This window comes from Idiotropiscis lumnitzeri, chromosome 9 (assembly GCF_059441095.1).
Source record: "Idiotropiscis lumnitzeri isolate Australia: NSW breed Sydney's pygmy pipehorse chromosome 9, RoL_Ilum_1.0, whole genome shotgun sequence".
NCBI classification, from domain to species: Eukaryota; Metazoa; Chordata; class Actinopteri; order Syngnathiformes; family Syngnathidae; genus Idiotropiscis; species Idiotropiscis lumnitzeri.
The window spans coordinates 4401688-4419648 of record NC_142399.1 but is presented as its reverse complement, the minus strand read 5'-3'; the positions used below and the strand labels follow the sequence as shown (position 1 = coordinate 4419648).

General features: G+C 40.6%; 2 protein-coding genes across 6 annotated transcripts in view; one reads left to right on the top strand and one right to left on the bottom strand.

The window, feature by feature from the left end:
- The window catches only part of LOC148329930 (golgin subfamily A member 7B-like), a 178079-nt gene that overhangs the window by 31045 nt on the left and 129073 nt on the right, over positions 1-17961 (top strand). The gene's annotated exons all lie outside the window — the stretch shown is intronic.
- The window catches only part of LOC148329932 (zinc finger matrin-type protein 4), a 54402-nt gene continuing 45651 nt past the window's right edge, over positions 9211-17961 (bottom strand). The window contains exon 7 of the mRNA XM_088305516.1: positions 9211-11433. Coding sequence (XP_088161642.1) covers positions 11412-11433 — 22 coding nt within the window. The 3' untranslated portion in view covers positions 9211-11411. The remainder of the gene's footprint in view (positions 11434-17961) is intronic.

Genomic DNA, 17961 nt, shown 5'->3' with positions numbered 1-17961 from the left:
CTCGTGATCACATGATCCTTCAGGGGAGTGGTGGTGGGGCTTGTTTTATCAGGGCATGGCAGCCTGGTGGAGCTAATCCCTCTGTCACGCCGCTAACCTCTGACACCTGCTTCCTGTCATGACCGGGCGGCCATGGCGACAAGCCGAAACGAGGTCGTCGCATTTGAGTTGCAAAATACCTTGAGAGGCAGTTCCGCCGTCTCGTCATCCATCTTTCTTTGTCGACGCTCGCACGACCTTGACTGATGATTCCCCGCTCCAGACAAGTGGCACATGTATGCCCGGCGGCAGACGAGGAGGAGAGCGGCTAATATGATTACGGCTAATTTCTGCCAAACGGCTGGTAATGCGGCTCTGTGAGAGAAACGCTTCCAAGCGCAAACAGACGCACGCTACATCGGCGTGAAAATTCAAAACAGTGGCTGATTGAATTAAGGTAAAAATTACTTTCAAAGTTATGCTGGTTCCCGGTGAGCTGTGCGTTAATTTTGTTGTTCTTGGCATCAGAAAGACAACCTGCTGAGAAAGACGACACGCCACATAATTGGAACCTTGAGCGTTTATTTACTCAACTAAACGATTCATCTCAATATATGTCGAGTAGGTGTCAAACTTCTTTTTGTCGAGGGCCACCTTGAAGTTATCGGATCATTCGGCGGGCCGTGATGACCGTCAACCCAAATAAATTGTATGATTCCCTCATTACTTATACGCAACAAACTGATGAATAGCTCATTTGGAAATTAGAGGCTAATTAAAAAAAAAACATTTGTTGAATGTTTAACAAATGGGAGTTGGAAAAAAATGCTTGCAATATGTCATCATTTTTAAAATCGAAGACAAATTCATAATTTCGGTCTTTTAGCAAGAAACTTGACATCAATGCATAATATTTGCTTTGTGACCTCGACACTTGTGGTCGAATAAAACTGCGATTTAAAACAAAATGAAACGAACTTATGGAGAAAAGTAGGGAAACAGCAAGAACAGACCCAGACTGCGCGGAACAATAAATTTGCTCCTGGGAAAAAAAATGCACAGCCCACACAAGCCGTGGAGTGCTCACTTGTCTGCAATTATTGGACGCCATCTCCACGTATCCTAAAAATGATCACTAACCCCGCTACAGGTGATATGACCCCACATGCAAATGATTTGGACAAACCTTTCTTCAGTGCTGCTTTTTTGGTTAGCAATGAGGTTAAAAATGGGCTCAGTAGTTGTTTGAATTTGCATGAATGGACTCAGCCATTTATTTGAGGGAGAAATTTGTTCGTCTTCAGAGGAGGAATCACCTGCCCAACATCCTCCGAGCAAATGCATTTGCAACACATACACGATTTTAACTCATTTACTGCCAGTGACGGCTAAAGACGTCAAAGATCCATTTTAAGAATGATCTGGATCAATGTCTTATTGATTCATCCATTTCGATATGTGGCCCAATATTGTGAATCTATCATGCACTGAATTGAAAGTTCCTAAAGTTCCACTTTCCGGACGTCTACTATAATGCTACGCAAACTAGCCATTCACCTGTCACAACTTGGCACAATTAAGCGGGTCAACTGAGGGTCGGAAAAGAAGCGAGTGGCGACAGGTGTTTAACACAGATTGCCAGACAGAGCTGCGTTTGCGCACTCAGGAGTAATGAGCGCCTCGTTTCAGACGAATGCATCTGTTGGCAAACAGTTATCATGAAATGAAAGACCCTGATTGGCAAAAGATGCTGGCAATTAGCCGCTTGTGTGCCGAAAACAGAAAGTCATCGCACAGACTTGGCTGCCACGATGGGCGTGTTTCAAATCGGTGTAAATAGATAATCAATCCGTCATTAAAAATCACGCTTGATTCAGTCGCGCTGACTGAGTGGGCTTCGCGAGACGGCAGCGATGTTGGCTACGAACGGATGCCAACGATGCCACCTGTCGTGGATTGCGTGAGGGTGACTAATGCACGCCATGCCATTTTGTTTACCGTTGCTCGGCTGTGTTGACACACTCGGAGTGACGCGCTTGAGAAAACTGTCAACTACGCAGACGTCAAACCACCCGCAGGTTTTAGGAACCTGAGCCGTATGGTGTCCTTCACCCGTCAACGTTGGATACTCCGCCTTTGTGGCCTCAAATAATTTACCCCGGAATCTCTGAAGTCGAACACAATCTGTTCCAAGACACTGGTCACAATAATGAAAATGGAAATAATCCGATCAAAGGTAAAACTGCATTAACTGCTTTGAAATTAAGAAGCGAAAATTGTGGCAGACCATCTTGTGACTGCTTCACAACACCTTGAGCATCCTACAGTTCCTGGCGGAGAAGAACATTGCTGCGCTGGATTAACCTCCTCATTTACTGACCTGCCTCCATGTGATTTAGATAGATATATAATAAATATAGAACAGACCCAAGAGAAAAAAAAAATCGAGATTTATTTAGCGTATTTTCTAAACTATAGAGCGCCCTCTACTGGTGAAAGAAAAATCCACAGAAAAGCCGCACTGTTGTATTAGCCGCACGGTTCAAAATCTACGAAAAAAAAATAGTGGTTTATATTCCGGAAAATACGGTAATCTGGTAAGTGGCGCTTATCAAAGGCTAATGCAGTTAGCTAATTAGCGCATTCAAGAAAACCCAACGTAGCTCTCCTTACCTTTTGTGACGCCACCGCTGGGTAATTTAACCGTAACTTGTCAGCTCTGACTTGCAACATATTCCTCTTCAAGTGAAGGCTAAGTGCTTTCCAGTCTTCTAATGCGTCATCCATCTCATCGGGTCCGCTAATACAACAGTGCCTCATTAAAAGCCGACTCCAATTGCGGTGTCGACGGCTTCCGAGTGGCGAGAGGATGTGTATCATTAGGGGAAGGGAATGGTTAATTTATTTCAGTCTTTAAATGACTCCTTTCATGCAACCTTTCACCCGTTAAAACGGTGAACGGCTTCACGCTGGAAAGATTTAATTCCTGTAATTTGACATGAGCATTGTGAGCTGATTTTTTAAAATTTTTTTTTTTTTTATTGTTGTCGCAATCAAAATAAGACGCAACACTGCAGTGCCGCGTGGCTCGTAAACTACAAACCAGGGTTCAATAAACTCGTATTTAGTGTGAAGGCTTCAAGGTTTTGAGACGGAATTGATCTCTTTGCCGCATTAAAAAAAAAAAAAAAACCTTGGAGGATTTTGTTTTTGATCAAATGTTTTCCGCAATCATCCAATCCGACATGGCCAAACCTTTCACTGCTTGACCACCTTCCCCTTTTTTCCTCCTGCTCCTACATAATGCTGATCCATTAAAACAAACGACTGCCTTTTTATGTCCCTGCAAAGGTAATTTTCTGCTTAGCTGAAACTTTTAATTGAATTTGTGGCTTTTCCTTGTCGTTGTTTCTGCTTCGGGAATCTGTTTTTTGGTATACAATTTAATGGCATGTGAGCTCTAATGCAACGTTTAAGTACCGTCCAGATTTAATGCATGTGCAAAGTCTGTTTGTAACAATTATTCGTGGGATCTGGTTCTTTACTCACTTGAATGACTGGTGACCAGTCAGCTGCGATAGGCTCCAGGACACTTGCGACATCAGGCGGGCATCAGGGACATACTGGCACCAAAATTCTCTCCGGGAATATTTGCCGACAGGAAGAGGGGAGCAATTATTATTCTTGTACATGCGTATCCTGCGGCCGACATTCGCCGAAATCTGTTCGTCTAATTGGAAATGGACCAGCTATTCTGGAAACGCCCAAAATTCCCAATGGCCACCAAGTCCCTACATTCAGTCAGTCATGATTATTTTTCTGAAAGAAATCGACAATGTACCAAAGGACTTCTTTGTATAAAAATATATTTTCAAAAATATTTTTATTGGGTGTAATTCAATAATTTAACTGTGCTCTCAATTTTAAATTAGTTACTTGTTTCTTTACAGTTAATGGAATTTAATTGCACTACTGACTTCAACCACCAGAGGCACTGTTTAAATCAGTCTGCTCTCTAAAGAAGAAAGCGTAACTTGAGCTGTATCCAAAGTAAGAGACAACTCCTCTCGTCAACATTATTCTGTTCTATATGAAATTGGAAACAGGAGTTTAGAACATTCAGAAAGAGAGAGTCTCCATTCCCATTTAATAAAAAAAAGAAAAGAAAAAAAAAAAGGACCTTAGGTGTGAAAGTGAGCGTGACATGGTTTGCTCTGTGATTGCCTGGCGCCCAGTCAAGTGTTAACCATGTCCATAAGCCAAAAATGATCTGGGATAGCTTTCAGCTCACCCACTCCCCTAATGAGGACAAGCATTAAGGCTTTAAGATTTCTAACTGTTGCCCATTTTTGCATCATCACTCTAAAAACAATTTTCATTGTGGTTTCCCTTAATTGCAAAAGCATTGATTTGACAATGGTGGGTGGACCTTTAACAAATTAAAACGTGGGGTTGGGACAGAGCGACACCTAACTCTCTGCCTGTTGGCTTTGACAAACTAATTTAAGATGCAGATGCTGGTTCTGTGTGTTATCGGCGTGCGCGCGTGTGCGTGTGTTACAGATTTAGTTTGCCGGCTGCGGTTGTTGAGATGACAGAAGTCACTTGGGGGTGGTGGGACATCAGATGTAGTCGTCAACTGTCAGACACACTTATTACTCTGGCTGTCCCCCTCCTGAGTGGAGGCCCAGATACATACAGGATTAGGCCAAATGCTGCCTCACTCGCCTCACACACTTTATACTTTAGAACTGTGCAACATGCACATGCAGTACCTTTTGTCTTTCTCAACTGCAAACACTCGAATTTGAGTGATTAAAACAATTATCACGTTTAAAATGAGGCTTGAAAATTAGAGGCCTCGTTTAGCTGTCGAACATGACAACTCTTACCACAGCTCTTCAGTGGAATTTTGCTTCTCTGATAAGATGAGGTGAAAAAAGAAACGATGTGCTAGACTACGGGCCTCGAGGGTCACTGTCCTGCAGTGTTTAGATGTTTCTTCCCTCCAACTCACCGGAATCAAATGATCAACTCTTCAGCAAGCTCTGATAATGATCCTGATTATTTGAATTTGGTGTGTTGGAGGAGGGGAACATGTAGGATAGTGGCCCTCGAGGACCAGAGTTTGACACCGGTGTGCTAGAAAAAAAAAAAAGGACTGCAATTTTGGAATGAGCGCGACAATTTTAGTTTTAATCTGCATAAAAATATAAATTGACCATTTTTATTTTCAAATTGTTCCCCAGTGGGTGAGTGGCCCACTCATGCCACGCCCATAAAAATCGAAAAAAAGAAATGCTGAAAAATTCAATTCAAATTCAAAACTTTCATAGACATCAATATGCAAGATAACCCACCTTTGCCCTAAACACGTGTACACACAGCGGTGCGCGCACGCGTGCACGCACATACACACAGCCCGCCTGCCTCCGTGCGGGTGTCGGTTCAGCATTTTAATTAACGCGCCGATCCCGAGATGTGCAGCAGCAACAGCAAAAAGCTTTTTACCGGAGGAAAGCTTTTGCACTTGGCAAAGCGTCCTCATTTGAAATACAGCAAGAGACACATTTGGATTATTGCAGAAGCAAAACAAAGTCTGCGTGAGTGGAGAGGGAGAGTCTTGTTGGCATTATCTGAAATTAAGTTTAAAAATAGTGGATATTCTGTCAGGCTTAGTTATTCATCATTTAATTTCATTATCTTGTGGTTACATAATGACGGCGACCTTGGTCACGGAGGCAGACACAGTGGCTTCTACTTAACCGCAATAGTTAAATTCTCGCATATTGTCCATCTTTTATTTGACCTTGTATGCAGTCCATTTTTACTCTTGTTAATACAATCTAACAACAAATATACTGGATTGTTTTGCAATTTATAACCAGCCTAAATTTATTTATGTATTTTTTAGTTTTGCCACTCAGTTCAGCCAGAACAGAAATTTGACACATTTTCCTTTGAGTTGCGTTCTTTGTTTTGCAAGTTAAATAGAATATGGAAAGCACACCTCCAGCTATTTTGAAATGCACTATATAATTTTTTTTTATCGTAGTTGAAAACCAATGACCTTGTTAACTCATTCAAAAAAAAAAAAAAAAGATCTTTGACGTCTTTAGCCGTCAATGGCATTAAATGAGTTAAACAAGTATTGCAAACCCCCCTGTAAAAAAAAAAAAAAAGAAAATAAAAAAAAATAATTAATTAATTGCGAGCTTGCTACGTTTGAAATCAACCAAGTAGCTGCAATATCAAATAACAATAATAACAACCGATTTAATCCCGGGCGGAACAAAAAGGAGCTCTTTTGTTTTGTTGCAAGACGACTCAGTCCTCCTCGCACCAGCAAGCACAGCCTCATCACAATTGCTGCCATGGAACATCTTATCTCTGTCTGCGAGTATTAGCATGAGAGCTATTTGGTTTTCGTCGGTGGTTTCAGGCCGCCAAGCTCCATCCATCGTCTCAAATGCCAGCCGGGGCTGTGGGGTTGAAAGGAGGAGCGTTGGGGTGCGTGGACGATGCCTTTTTGACGGGGACGCTCCGACAGGCACTGACAATGAACATCCTGCTGAGTGGAGACGGGTAGTGAAGTGGAAATCTGTTTGTTGCTGTCCCACTTGGGCTTACTTCACCATTGTCGGCAGCAACAGCCACTCGCGGTTGCAATTTGTCTTTGATTTTGAAGCGAGCTGGTGAACGAGATTTGCAAAGGCAGGTGCCTTTAGATTAAAATTGGCTGGTAGAGTACTGGTTTAAAAATTAATTAGGTGTGATTGTGAGCGTGAATGATTGTTCGTCTCGGTGTGCCCTGCGATTGGCTGCCAACCAGTTCAGAGTGTACCCCGCCTACTGCCTGAAGGCAGCTGGGATAGGCCCCAGTACTCCCGCGACCCTCATAAGGAGAAGCGGCGTGGATAATGGATGGATGGATGCATGGATAATTAGTGAGCAAGAAGTCTTCCATTAGCTCAATGTGTGTGGCCTTGTCAGTGACAATTTGCTTTCTGGTAGACTCCGACGTGTCCGCTCTGTCGTGTTGTGCGATCCAAGTTTCTGATTCATGATTTTCTTGGCATCGGCATGACGCATTTGTTCCCACAATCTGCCTCATTTGTCCACAACAGACATTTGATTTAAAGAAATGACAAATATTGAAAGATCAATCAAATGCTAAAACACCACCACTTAATAAGTGCAGCCGAGTAAATTACCGCTGCGGTCCACTGTTTAAGAAAATATCAAATTTTTTAATTTAACTCATTTAATACCATTGACGGCTAAAGACGTCAATTTTTTTTTAATTAACTGGTTGTGAATGAGTTCATAATAACCTCCAGTGGGGTAGGCCTTCAGTGAAGTCCTACTTTGTCCTACTTGAATAAATCATTTATGACACCACGGTTGGACAAATAATACACAGAAACACACTTCCGCACTACTAAGTGAGTGTTGCACGACCGAGCGTCTCTTGAAAGGTCCGTCTTGAAAATGGCCTCGCAAGTGCATCTGCAATTAAATCCACACTTTTCCTTCCTTCGGCCATTGTGTTTAAAAAAAAAAAGAAAGAATATACTTTCAATTTTCCAACGGTTGCCAGTTACCGACTTTCGGGTGTGTTGATTCTGCAAGCGCTGATCAAGTGAATATCGATCAATATCGAATCTGATCCCGGGAAGAATATGATCATGACTTATTGATTACGTTCGACCAGCAACGGAGCGAAGCTGCAACATTTGGGCTACGCATGAAACATTCTCCACCGAGCCTCGCTGTATGCAGGCAACTGCAGAGGGACTTTCCCACCTGAGCTCATCAATATTCATGAACTTGATACCTTGCTCCACTGTGGGCCTAACTGGAGGGGTGACCTTGTATTCTCACCAACCCCTTATTTATAACACACATAGGTAGGATGGCCCCGCGTAAACGACATGATACCGGTTGGTATGTTTTATTCAGCGCATCGCCCGTTGCCCATTAAGAATGCGCCGAATTTCCTCGTCGCTTGACTTTCATCACTCGCGTTTTGCTCAAAAGAAATATAAGAGCGCGAGTAAACACGTCATTCGCTTATCCAGTAGCTTCGTCGGATGGATTTTTTTTTGAAAGCGCGCACGTCGTTGTGACGCGCCACCGCCGCTCATTCTCAGTCTTCTGCATCAACGGTTGTTTCCATGGAAATGTTACAGCGAGTGCCAAGCTTTGAAGTCGTTCCCTCATTTGGAAACAGGCGCAATATACTTTTCTAATCTTCCAGCATGCGTGCCGCCTTTTTATATTCAAAACAAATCGCATCCAAGCTTTACGCTCTATTTGCATGCAGCGCCGCGTTTACTCCCGTTCTAGATGATGTCAGACCGGGGCAAAGTTTGGCCCGGGAGGTGCAAATTGTTGACTACGCGGTGCTTTTATTCTGAAAGTTGTCCTTTTATTTTATGCACCTGCGTGTTGACACATGAAGTAGCATTTTTTTTTGGGATAAAAGGGTGTACCCGGCCTGTCTACTGCCCGTAGACGGCTGGGATGGGTTCCAGCGCCCTGCGACCCTTGTGAGGAGAAGCGGCTTAGATAATGAATGGATGGGTAGATGGATGTTAAATGCTTGTGGAATCAGTGTCACTTTATTCCACTTTTTACCGGCCAGAACTGTCTGCGTCAACACATACTTTGTACACATTAATAAGTGCAGCATGAACATGGAGCCAAATAGGATATTATAATATAATTTCCTGCAAGACGCTTACTCTCAGGCTTCTCTGTCTATCTAATATTGTTTATGTAACACACTTACAACTGCGGAACAGTTGTGTTGGAGTAGATTTACTGTTAATGATGTCTCCCACTAAAAAAAAAAAAAAAAAAATCATCAAACGGAAGGAATAATTATTCAGTACGTTTTGAAAATGGTAAACTGGGCTGGGATACCCATGATTAAAAGGAAGACAACAGAGTCGGATGCTGTGATGTTCTCGCCATCTGTTTGTTTGAGGCTTATTTATTGTACAAGCTTTGCGTGGTGGTGGAGAAAAGTGCACTGTAAAAAAATAAATAAAATTGTTTTTTAAAAAAATCAAGAATCCACAGCGCAATCATGATGTCTGGTTCAGCATGTTCCAGAATGTGTGTCAATTTACTGTAATTATATTTGAATCCATCAGTTTAAAATCCCTGCATGGCGTTCAGTGCAGTGATTTTTGCGTTATACACTCAAAAGACACTTTATTCATATCAATGTCAGCATATTTATTTATTTCATTTTTTATTCTCAATAAGAACACATGTCCCTCATCACCCGGTGGCTTAGTGCAGATAAACAATATAAATACAAAACCCTCGTAAATCTCAATACACAGACTAGAAGCTGCTGCTTATTTACGCAAAACATTTTTTTTTTTTGCTTCTTTTCCGCTTCAAAACTAATTACAGAAGGTCATTTCCAGTTCACTCTCCTCTCACAGAATGCGCAAATATTTATTTATTTATTTATTTTTTTAAACAGATCTCTTTCCCCAAAAACAAAGAATAGTAGCTTAGTGAAATGCTGTGCCACTTCCAACGATTGGCGAATGTCAGACCAGGTGGCAACAGCACGGGAAAGCGGAGCCTTTCCTCCACTTAAAGTGCGACAAAACAAATCCAAAATTCACTTTACACACACTGTGATAAGAGGACTTACACAATGTTGACAGTTCAGGTATCAAAAGGTGTCACTTTTAAACAAACAGAGGTGAATCTGGACTAAAAGTTGCCATCGTTGTTGCTGAGGTGTGAGCCGTTAATGCGTTATTAAGCTAACACTAGAGAGCAGCACTATTGCCAAAAATGTGCAAGCAGTCTACGCAAAAGGTAATAAAATAAAAAAAAAATAAAAAAGTGAATGCATCCTTCTCCATGCATTTCGATACAGCATCATTACACACTGACTGCTACATAGTTTGCAAGTGATGTTTTTCCTCTGGCTCGAGCAACAGAAAAAAAAGTTTGAATACACGTTGCCCTTTTCAACAGACCAGGGCAATTTTTTTTTTTTTTTGTGTTGCCTCCGGACTGTTTCTGACATCAATATTCAGCTCTGTAGGAATGTTTTCACTAGCTTCGACGTGAGCTTCCTGTTCAAAAGTTGAAAAGTCATTTTTGTGCTGCTTTTTTTTTTTTTTTTGACCGTCTGCTGTCATCCATCCGAGGCAGCGTTTGATTATTCAGAATCACCTCAAAGATGGGCTCGGATCGATCGTTTTGGTTGGAGTGGCTTTCCGTCCGCTGTGGTCGTTGTCACACAATAGGAAATTTTCATGCAAACTGAGGTCGTTAGGGGTTTTCTTGTCCGTGGATTGTTATGATGTGGGCCTGAGTGGTTGTCACTTGGTGAGAGAAGGAGCCCAAAGTGAGAACTGGATCAGCATCCAAACGCTCGGCACACTTGATACTTCATCGGAAATGGTGTTCTATGGCCATCATTTTAATACAGTATACGGTTAAAAGCAGATTAGTCATACACTGGCCAAATGATGAGTTCAAATCAATATGTTGATTGAGTTTGTGGTGGTGGATGGAAAGTTGGGAAAACAACTGACTGTGTTGATTGGTACTGATGACAATTATTTTTTATTTTTTTTACATCCTGATATTCCTTCATATTTCCGATCAGTTATCCATTTTTTTACATCGCTTATCTTTATCCAGTTCTGCAGCCCATCCTCATTTGCATTACTCATGCATTCATGTCATGCTATTCATTTATGTCCTGCTATCGGGTGAAAAATAAGTATAGGTTTTTTTACATTAAAAAAAAAAAAAAAAAAATTAATTATGAAAGCCTCTCAATCAACTGTGTTTTGCTCATTGGATATGCTTGTTCATAGAAAGGGTATGAATTATTTATAGACAAGGAATTTTATGAGTAAAAGTGAATACGATTTTAGCCATGTCAATATTAAAAAAAACAAATATATATATATATATATATATATATATATATATATATATACATACATGCATTTAATAAAAATTTGCAAAAATGCAGGCAGTTATCAAAAGTAAATCACTTAAACTGAGCATTTGGCCAGAATATAAATATAAATATCTTATTTTCTGCTTTACTGTAAGTAACATTCTGGGCATTGACATCGTTAGACTCCTGGACTGTTTCACACGAGTTGTTTTCTTATTATTTCTATTATTGTATATGGCAGTCAGCAGCCACATAGCCTCTGGTGGCTGTCGGTGTACAACTCATGTCAAACACTTGGGTGCAGGATAGAAATCTCAAGAGAAATGGCAAAAAAAAAAAGCTCACGCGTGCACGTTGCCGATGTGCGGACGGACGTCTCGGACAGTCACACACACACAATCACACTCACACACTGTTCAGTTTGTGACATATGGCAGGATTTCTGAAGTGGGCTAACTCCACCATTTTCTTGAGTGGCTCACTGCTGTTGCTGCTTCAGGCTGCAAAGGAACAAACACAGAAAATCATTTGTTAGTCTTGTTTGGTGTGAAGTGGGCACATGGGACCCCGCCCCTCAAAGAAAGAAATCTGTTTTCGCCAGGAGCAACGTGGATGAAGTCCACAAGGTTTCGAAAAAGCAACTCTTTTTGTAGCACGCTCAGGACCACGGCAAGTAATCTAATTGACCTTTCAATCCATGTCGCCTGCCATTCTTAATCTAGTGCATGACTGCAGAATAAAACTAAGGCCTGCAAGATAAAGTGTTGAAACTAATAAGAAAAAAAAATCTAATGTATTTTCATCGTCTATGTGAGCCATCCCCCTTTCAAAATATTTCACCCGCTATACCTGAAATGAAAACAAAGAGCCTAGATGCGATGCACAAATCCTTATGTTTTATTTTCATTGGCGGTACCTCAATTACCGTAAAGGTGGCCCTTTATCTAAAGCCGCTGATTGTTTGTCATAATGGAAGTCGGCGTGTGTGCTGAAACAAAACACCTCGCGCTTAATTCAAAACAAAGAGATGAATTGCGCCGGAGAAAAGCCACTTAATCAAGCATTTTTAATCACATTTGGACTCCCTGCAGAATAGTGAGATTTTAAAGGATCCATTATTGTGGCTAATCCAGATCTTTGGAGTGCAGCTACATTTAATAAACAGCGGGGCTGCTCAACCGGTGGCTCGTAAGCCAACATCGTTTCGGGTGGGTTGCTGGCATATTTACGGGAAACTGTTTGATTAATGTGCACTGTCCCTGTATACTTTCAAAAATAAAATAAATACAAATAAATACAAATAGATTTATTTATTTATTTATTTATTTGTGTTATTTATGTATTTATAAAAAAATTTAAAAAACTTTTTTATAGAAAAATGTAATTTAAAAAAATTTAAATTAAATTATTATTTTTTAATTTATTGAAAGTCTGACTTATTTAGTGAAGCATTTTTCATACGTTGTTTGTATTTATGAAGAGGGAAAAATGTTTTTGTCACTGTTGCATTGCTTTGAAACAAAACCTTTATTTTAAATGCAATCAAACTTTGCTCACATTAGGTAAAAAAAAAAAAAAAAAAAAAATTCCAACTGCTGCAGTATGAGGCACCACTCGTGATCTATAGTGAAGCGTTTTTTCCGCGCGCACGCATTTGTCTTGTTCTACCCCAGTCTCTTTATACTGCTCTTGCAAAATGCGATCTTAAATACTTCAGAGGTTAAAACGATGAAATATGGAACTGTGAAGGTTATTTTTGTAGTTCGCTTTGGTTATGCTTCTGTTCAAGTGGGTTGCTGTTTTTTTTTTTTTTTTTTTGGAGTTAATACTTAAAAGTGGCTGGATTCCTTTGCCACTGTTTGACCATATTATAACGTGACCATATAGTATGATATACATCTCTTTCTGAAGTAGATAAAACGGTGGCGGCGGAAAGTGAATAAATAGTCAGAAAATGAGAAACGATGCTCCAGACGGTCGTCGGAAGGGAATATTTAATCATACGCTGTTCCATGAAAGTCGGAAAAAAAAAAAAAAAAGCATGAGGCTGCTGCAGTTGATTTTCAACTTTGTATCAATTCAATATGAGGAAGGAGTTGGAAGAGACTTTGCAAGTGGGTTCATTGACGGGGCACGTTTGGTGGCAGCCTCACTCTGAGTTCAACCTCTAAAATAAACGAACTTAAATGCTGCTTAGAACTTCCATTTGAAGCAAAAACTAAGTTTGACATTGTATCAGCTTGTGCTGAATGCAAATTGCAATTTTTTTTTTCTGACCATCATTGTACTCATGCAAAATAGAGCAGCAGCCATGATGCCTGATTTAGTCGTTTTTATTTATTTTATTTTGGGAGGGGGGGGTCAAATGTCTGTTGCAAAGTCTTGCCGTCGGACTTGAGCCTTCCTGACATGCAGGAAAAGACAAGTTGCATGTGTCCAAACATTCCAATTAGGACGCAATGGAGTGCTGCTATTTTCACAAGGTCCGATGACAATAAAGGGATTTCTGATTCTGATACGGGCGGACGGATATTTCATTCCATACGTACAGAGGCAAACACTCTCCTCGTGTCTCACTTGGTTGCCTCTGTGAGCAAAAGTAAAAGCCGTCAGTGTGGTGTAAATCGTCACGGCCCGTGTCGCTTGGCTGCTGAGACATGCCAGACTTAAACGCAGTGACTATATAATTCAGTGGGGGGAAATTGAGATGCTATGAAAGTCTTGGAAGACAGTAAAAAAACTTTTCTAAGAACACTGGGTGAACATTAAGCATGGCAATGACCTGAAAAAAAAAGCTGCCAGGGCAATAAAGGAGTGACTCAAGAAGAACCACATAAAAGTCGTAGAGTGATCTAGTTATTCTCGACGATAGAAAACCTCTAGATCGGGTGTGGGCAAACTACGGCCCGGGGGCCAAATGTGGCCCGTAAAACGTTTTAATCCGGCCCGCCAAACTTGAAAAATAAATTAAATGAATAATGGTAATATGTTATTTTATTTTCTATAGACATATATATTGTTGTAATGCTTTTGTTCATTTTCATTGAAAATTATATTTTTTTTCTACGATGAGGTGAGGTTACCAAAATCTGCTCCGGGTACGGCCCCTCTGTCAAATTTTAGAACCCATTGTGGCCCGCCAATCAAAAATCTTGCCCACCCCTGCTCTAGATGGAGCTAAAATGTCAAGTTTCTTAGCAGCAGCAATTTAACGAGTTTCTTTCACAAGGAGTTGGCCAGAATCCCTCCTGAGATTTGTGCCAACCTGGTGACCAACTACAGAAAAAATTCCCTCCCATTAAACGAAGATTCTCCACCTGATTCGCCGCATATTAAATAAAGAAAGGGGAAAAAATAAAGGCCTCGCACTCAAGCCGGTGCAGTAAGAAAAGAAAACGCAACTTGAGCGGCATTAAACGGCCTCTTCGCAGCTCTACAGATGGAATGCCAACAGAACTGCGACTTTAAAACCAAAGTACATCCTGACTACACGTAGAGTGAAATAATTGCGAAAAGCACAATTCCATCTACAGTGAAAGGACAGAGGAGCGTTAACGAAATCAATCGAAAGTGCACTGCAGCGAGGTGATGGCATACAAAAGGCGTGCGGGTCCATTTTAAGTGAAGGTTTTAAGCCCATAATCTGTCCCTGAACCACGCATGTGGGCTGTGAGCTATATGAAGATGAGAACATGAAAGCAGCGCATACTCAGAAAGTGAAGGTCACCTCGGCACCCGTCGTTCGTGATTCCGTACAGCATCGGTTTCGTACAGAGTTTCTTTATTTAAATTTAAAAACGGCGAAAAAAAACGTCACAATGGGGAAAGACTAATAAAAGATGAAAAACAAAAAATAAGCCTGAAACTCATCCATGGTAAAAGTTTTTCATTGGCCTTTGTACCGCCCAAGGAGGAAAGATTTGAATGAATTCCAAAATACTGCACCTTTGCACTTGCGAGTTCAGCTAGCCGATAGTCAGGCTCGTTTAAAAGGTGCGAACACAGATCACCGACATACTGGCAGTCGGTGTTTATGCCACAGGCTCTCACAAGGGAGCAAAGATTATTTGTTATCTTTTACTCATGCCACAGCAGAAAAGAAACGAGATTTTCGAAGATTGTAACTTCCGCCAAGAGCTCGCAGAAACTTTTGTGTCTACATGTAGAATTCATCAAAAATGAAGGAAAAGTGGACGCCCTTGTTAATATGGAACTTCAACACATTTTAGCGGTGCATTTTGCAGAGGAAGAAATTTCTTTTCTATTCCGTGTATCAACTTGACATCGGCTTGTTCAGAAGAAAGGGAACTTTTTTTCTACTTCATTGGTGAATGTGTTCTAAAATTATAAACAGACTGCAAAGAGAAGAGCACTCAATATTCTTTGCAATATATTGTACTTTTTTTTTCCAGAATGATGTCAAATGTAAAAAATTGCAACTGGGAGTGAATCACAACGTTGCAGAAGGAAATTCTATCGATAACAATTGGAATGAATCGTTTGTTGATCCTTTTTTTAATCGTAGTTGAGTGTGGTGCTGTTCAAAAACAAGCTCACGAGAGAGGTGGCTAATTTTTTTAATCAACCGGAAAATAATTTCCGCAAATTCAGCACTGGTACATCTAACTGGTCGCCTTTAGCATTAATCAGCCGCCAATAAATTGCTCCCCGTTTGAAAATGCTTGGGTGACTGCCGCCTTATAACATCAGAAATAGAATGGATCATCTCGTAATTGCGTGGTATTGCATCATCACCCGATGCTTCCGGCAGTATTTCCGAGCGGTTCACATGGGACCCAGTCAGTCCCTCGTCTTCGACAGCCAATCGGGGTCGAGAACATCATAATTTCCACCTACAAGACCCGCGGGGTGCCGTACAAGCGAACATGCAACTGAATTAAAATAAATAAATAAATATAAACAACACACAGCTTGGTGACTGGTGGGAAAAAAATATATATATACATATATATAACACCTGGATATCATGATTGAAATATATCGTTTTCATAACTGGAGTCAGTCATCTCCTATTACTTTGTAATTGGGGTGAATCGCTCCTGAATTGGAGGAAAGTGAATGTCATCAGAAAGTGAATCATATAATATTGCAATTGCGGCCCATCACATTATTTATTTATTTATTTTTCATTTTCTAGTGGAAGTTGACCACGCAGCAGCCTACCTGTGCTTCTCTAGTACATTTCGATAAGTGCCCTGGCATCATGGCAACACATTGTGTACTGAGCAAACGGCCTGCCAAATAGATGTCGTTATATCTCTGCTGTTATCTTCCAAAACAGCTCCAATTACAGCGAGCAGTCTGCTGCGACAGCGCGCGGGCAGAATGGAGTGTTTCAAAATGACCTGCAGCTGACGGTGAGCGAAACAGATGTGTGGGACGGATAAAGAATGCTGGCACATAAACACGTCCAGCTGTTTCGGAGGAGAGCAAAATCTGTTGTGGCTTTACCGGTGACACGTCCCAAGTGTCCGACACGCGCACGGCAATAGAGGTAGAAGAAAACAGTTTCATGCTTGATTTGCATTTTTTTTGTCCCTATTTGCATTTTTTTTTTTTTTAGATAATAATTGGGTCAGAGAAAGTATTTTTTTCATAGTTTTTTCCCCTTATTCCTTTCGTATGATTCAACTGTTTAATGCTACTCTGCTCAAGCCGACAACTCTCCAAAAGTACAACTTCCAACCACACCATTAAATTGTAACAATTTAGTGAGATACAACTTGAGTGTGTCATAATCTAATTTAAAATTCACATTTTTATTCGTTTGCATAATCAACAGAGTGCTGCAGTTTTGGTTAGCAAAACAGTTTGAATTGGCTGAACTCATTTAAAGTCTTTAGAAGGAAAAACAACGTACAAGAACACAGAGAACAGAGCCATCTATTTGCGGTGGTGTCGGTTTTAAGTGGATGATTTATCCAGCGTTTAATTGGGGGAACTTTGTCGATTAGAGGGACTGCCATGATTTTCGGGAAAATGGGTATCAGATTGAAAAACAACTTTTATTAGTTTAAAAGTATATTTTCACCAAAGCTTTTCTTTTTGTAAAATTGCCCCCCCCCCCCCCCCCCTCAGACATCAAATTGACTAAAATCGCCACGTGTTTAGGAGTTCTAATAAGGATAGGCATAATATTCCATCAATTGTGTAAAATGGTTTGTTGATTGATTGCGTCTAGAAGCAAGCGAGGCTAAAGAGAGAGCAATTCTGGGCTGCGGAGGCACTGCCGATTCAATCTTTACTAGTTTGGAGTGCAGAGACGTCAGCGATGGGACGTTGAGCAATGCACAGTCTTTCTGGGCGGCATTATTCAGCTCAATGTGTCAAAACAACAGTTTGAAACAATCAGAGAGAGTCAGTCATTAAATTAATAATTAATTGATTAAAATTATGGTTAATTTTACATATATTTTTTCCCATATATATATATATATATATATTATATATATATATATTTTATATATATAATATATATTTTATATATAAAAGGTCTTCAGTGGCTTGCGAATGTGAAAGCCTGAAAATGCATTTCCTGTGTGTCCGCATGTGGACAAAAAGTATATTAAAAACACTGCAGGCAAGATTTATTTTTATTTATATTAACAGCCTGGAGTAGGAGGCGAACATTTGTTCAAGAAGGTTGTTAAAAAATGTAGAATGTCTATAACCTGACTGTTTGGCACCAAATAATAAATATTTACCAACGTACATTGAGTTGTTAGCGTTCATGTCATGCGGGCCAAATCGAAAGCGACTCACAAATGAATATTTCTCCACTCATACGCCGTTGGAGCCTGTCGAGCGTGAGCTTGAGTGTCTTTCCATTCACACGTCAACAGAAAAAGTGACACTCAACTAAATGCGCTGCACCGCACAACCCGACAGGGGCTTTACATGCTATCATATCACGACGCAATTCCGACTGCAACGCAAAGATGACAAACCGCACACGTATCGGTTCATGACTGGAGTGTGTGCGCCGTAGCGCGATTTCAAGCAAAGTG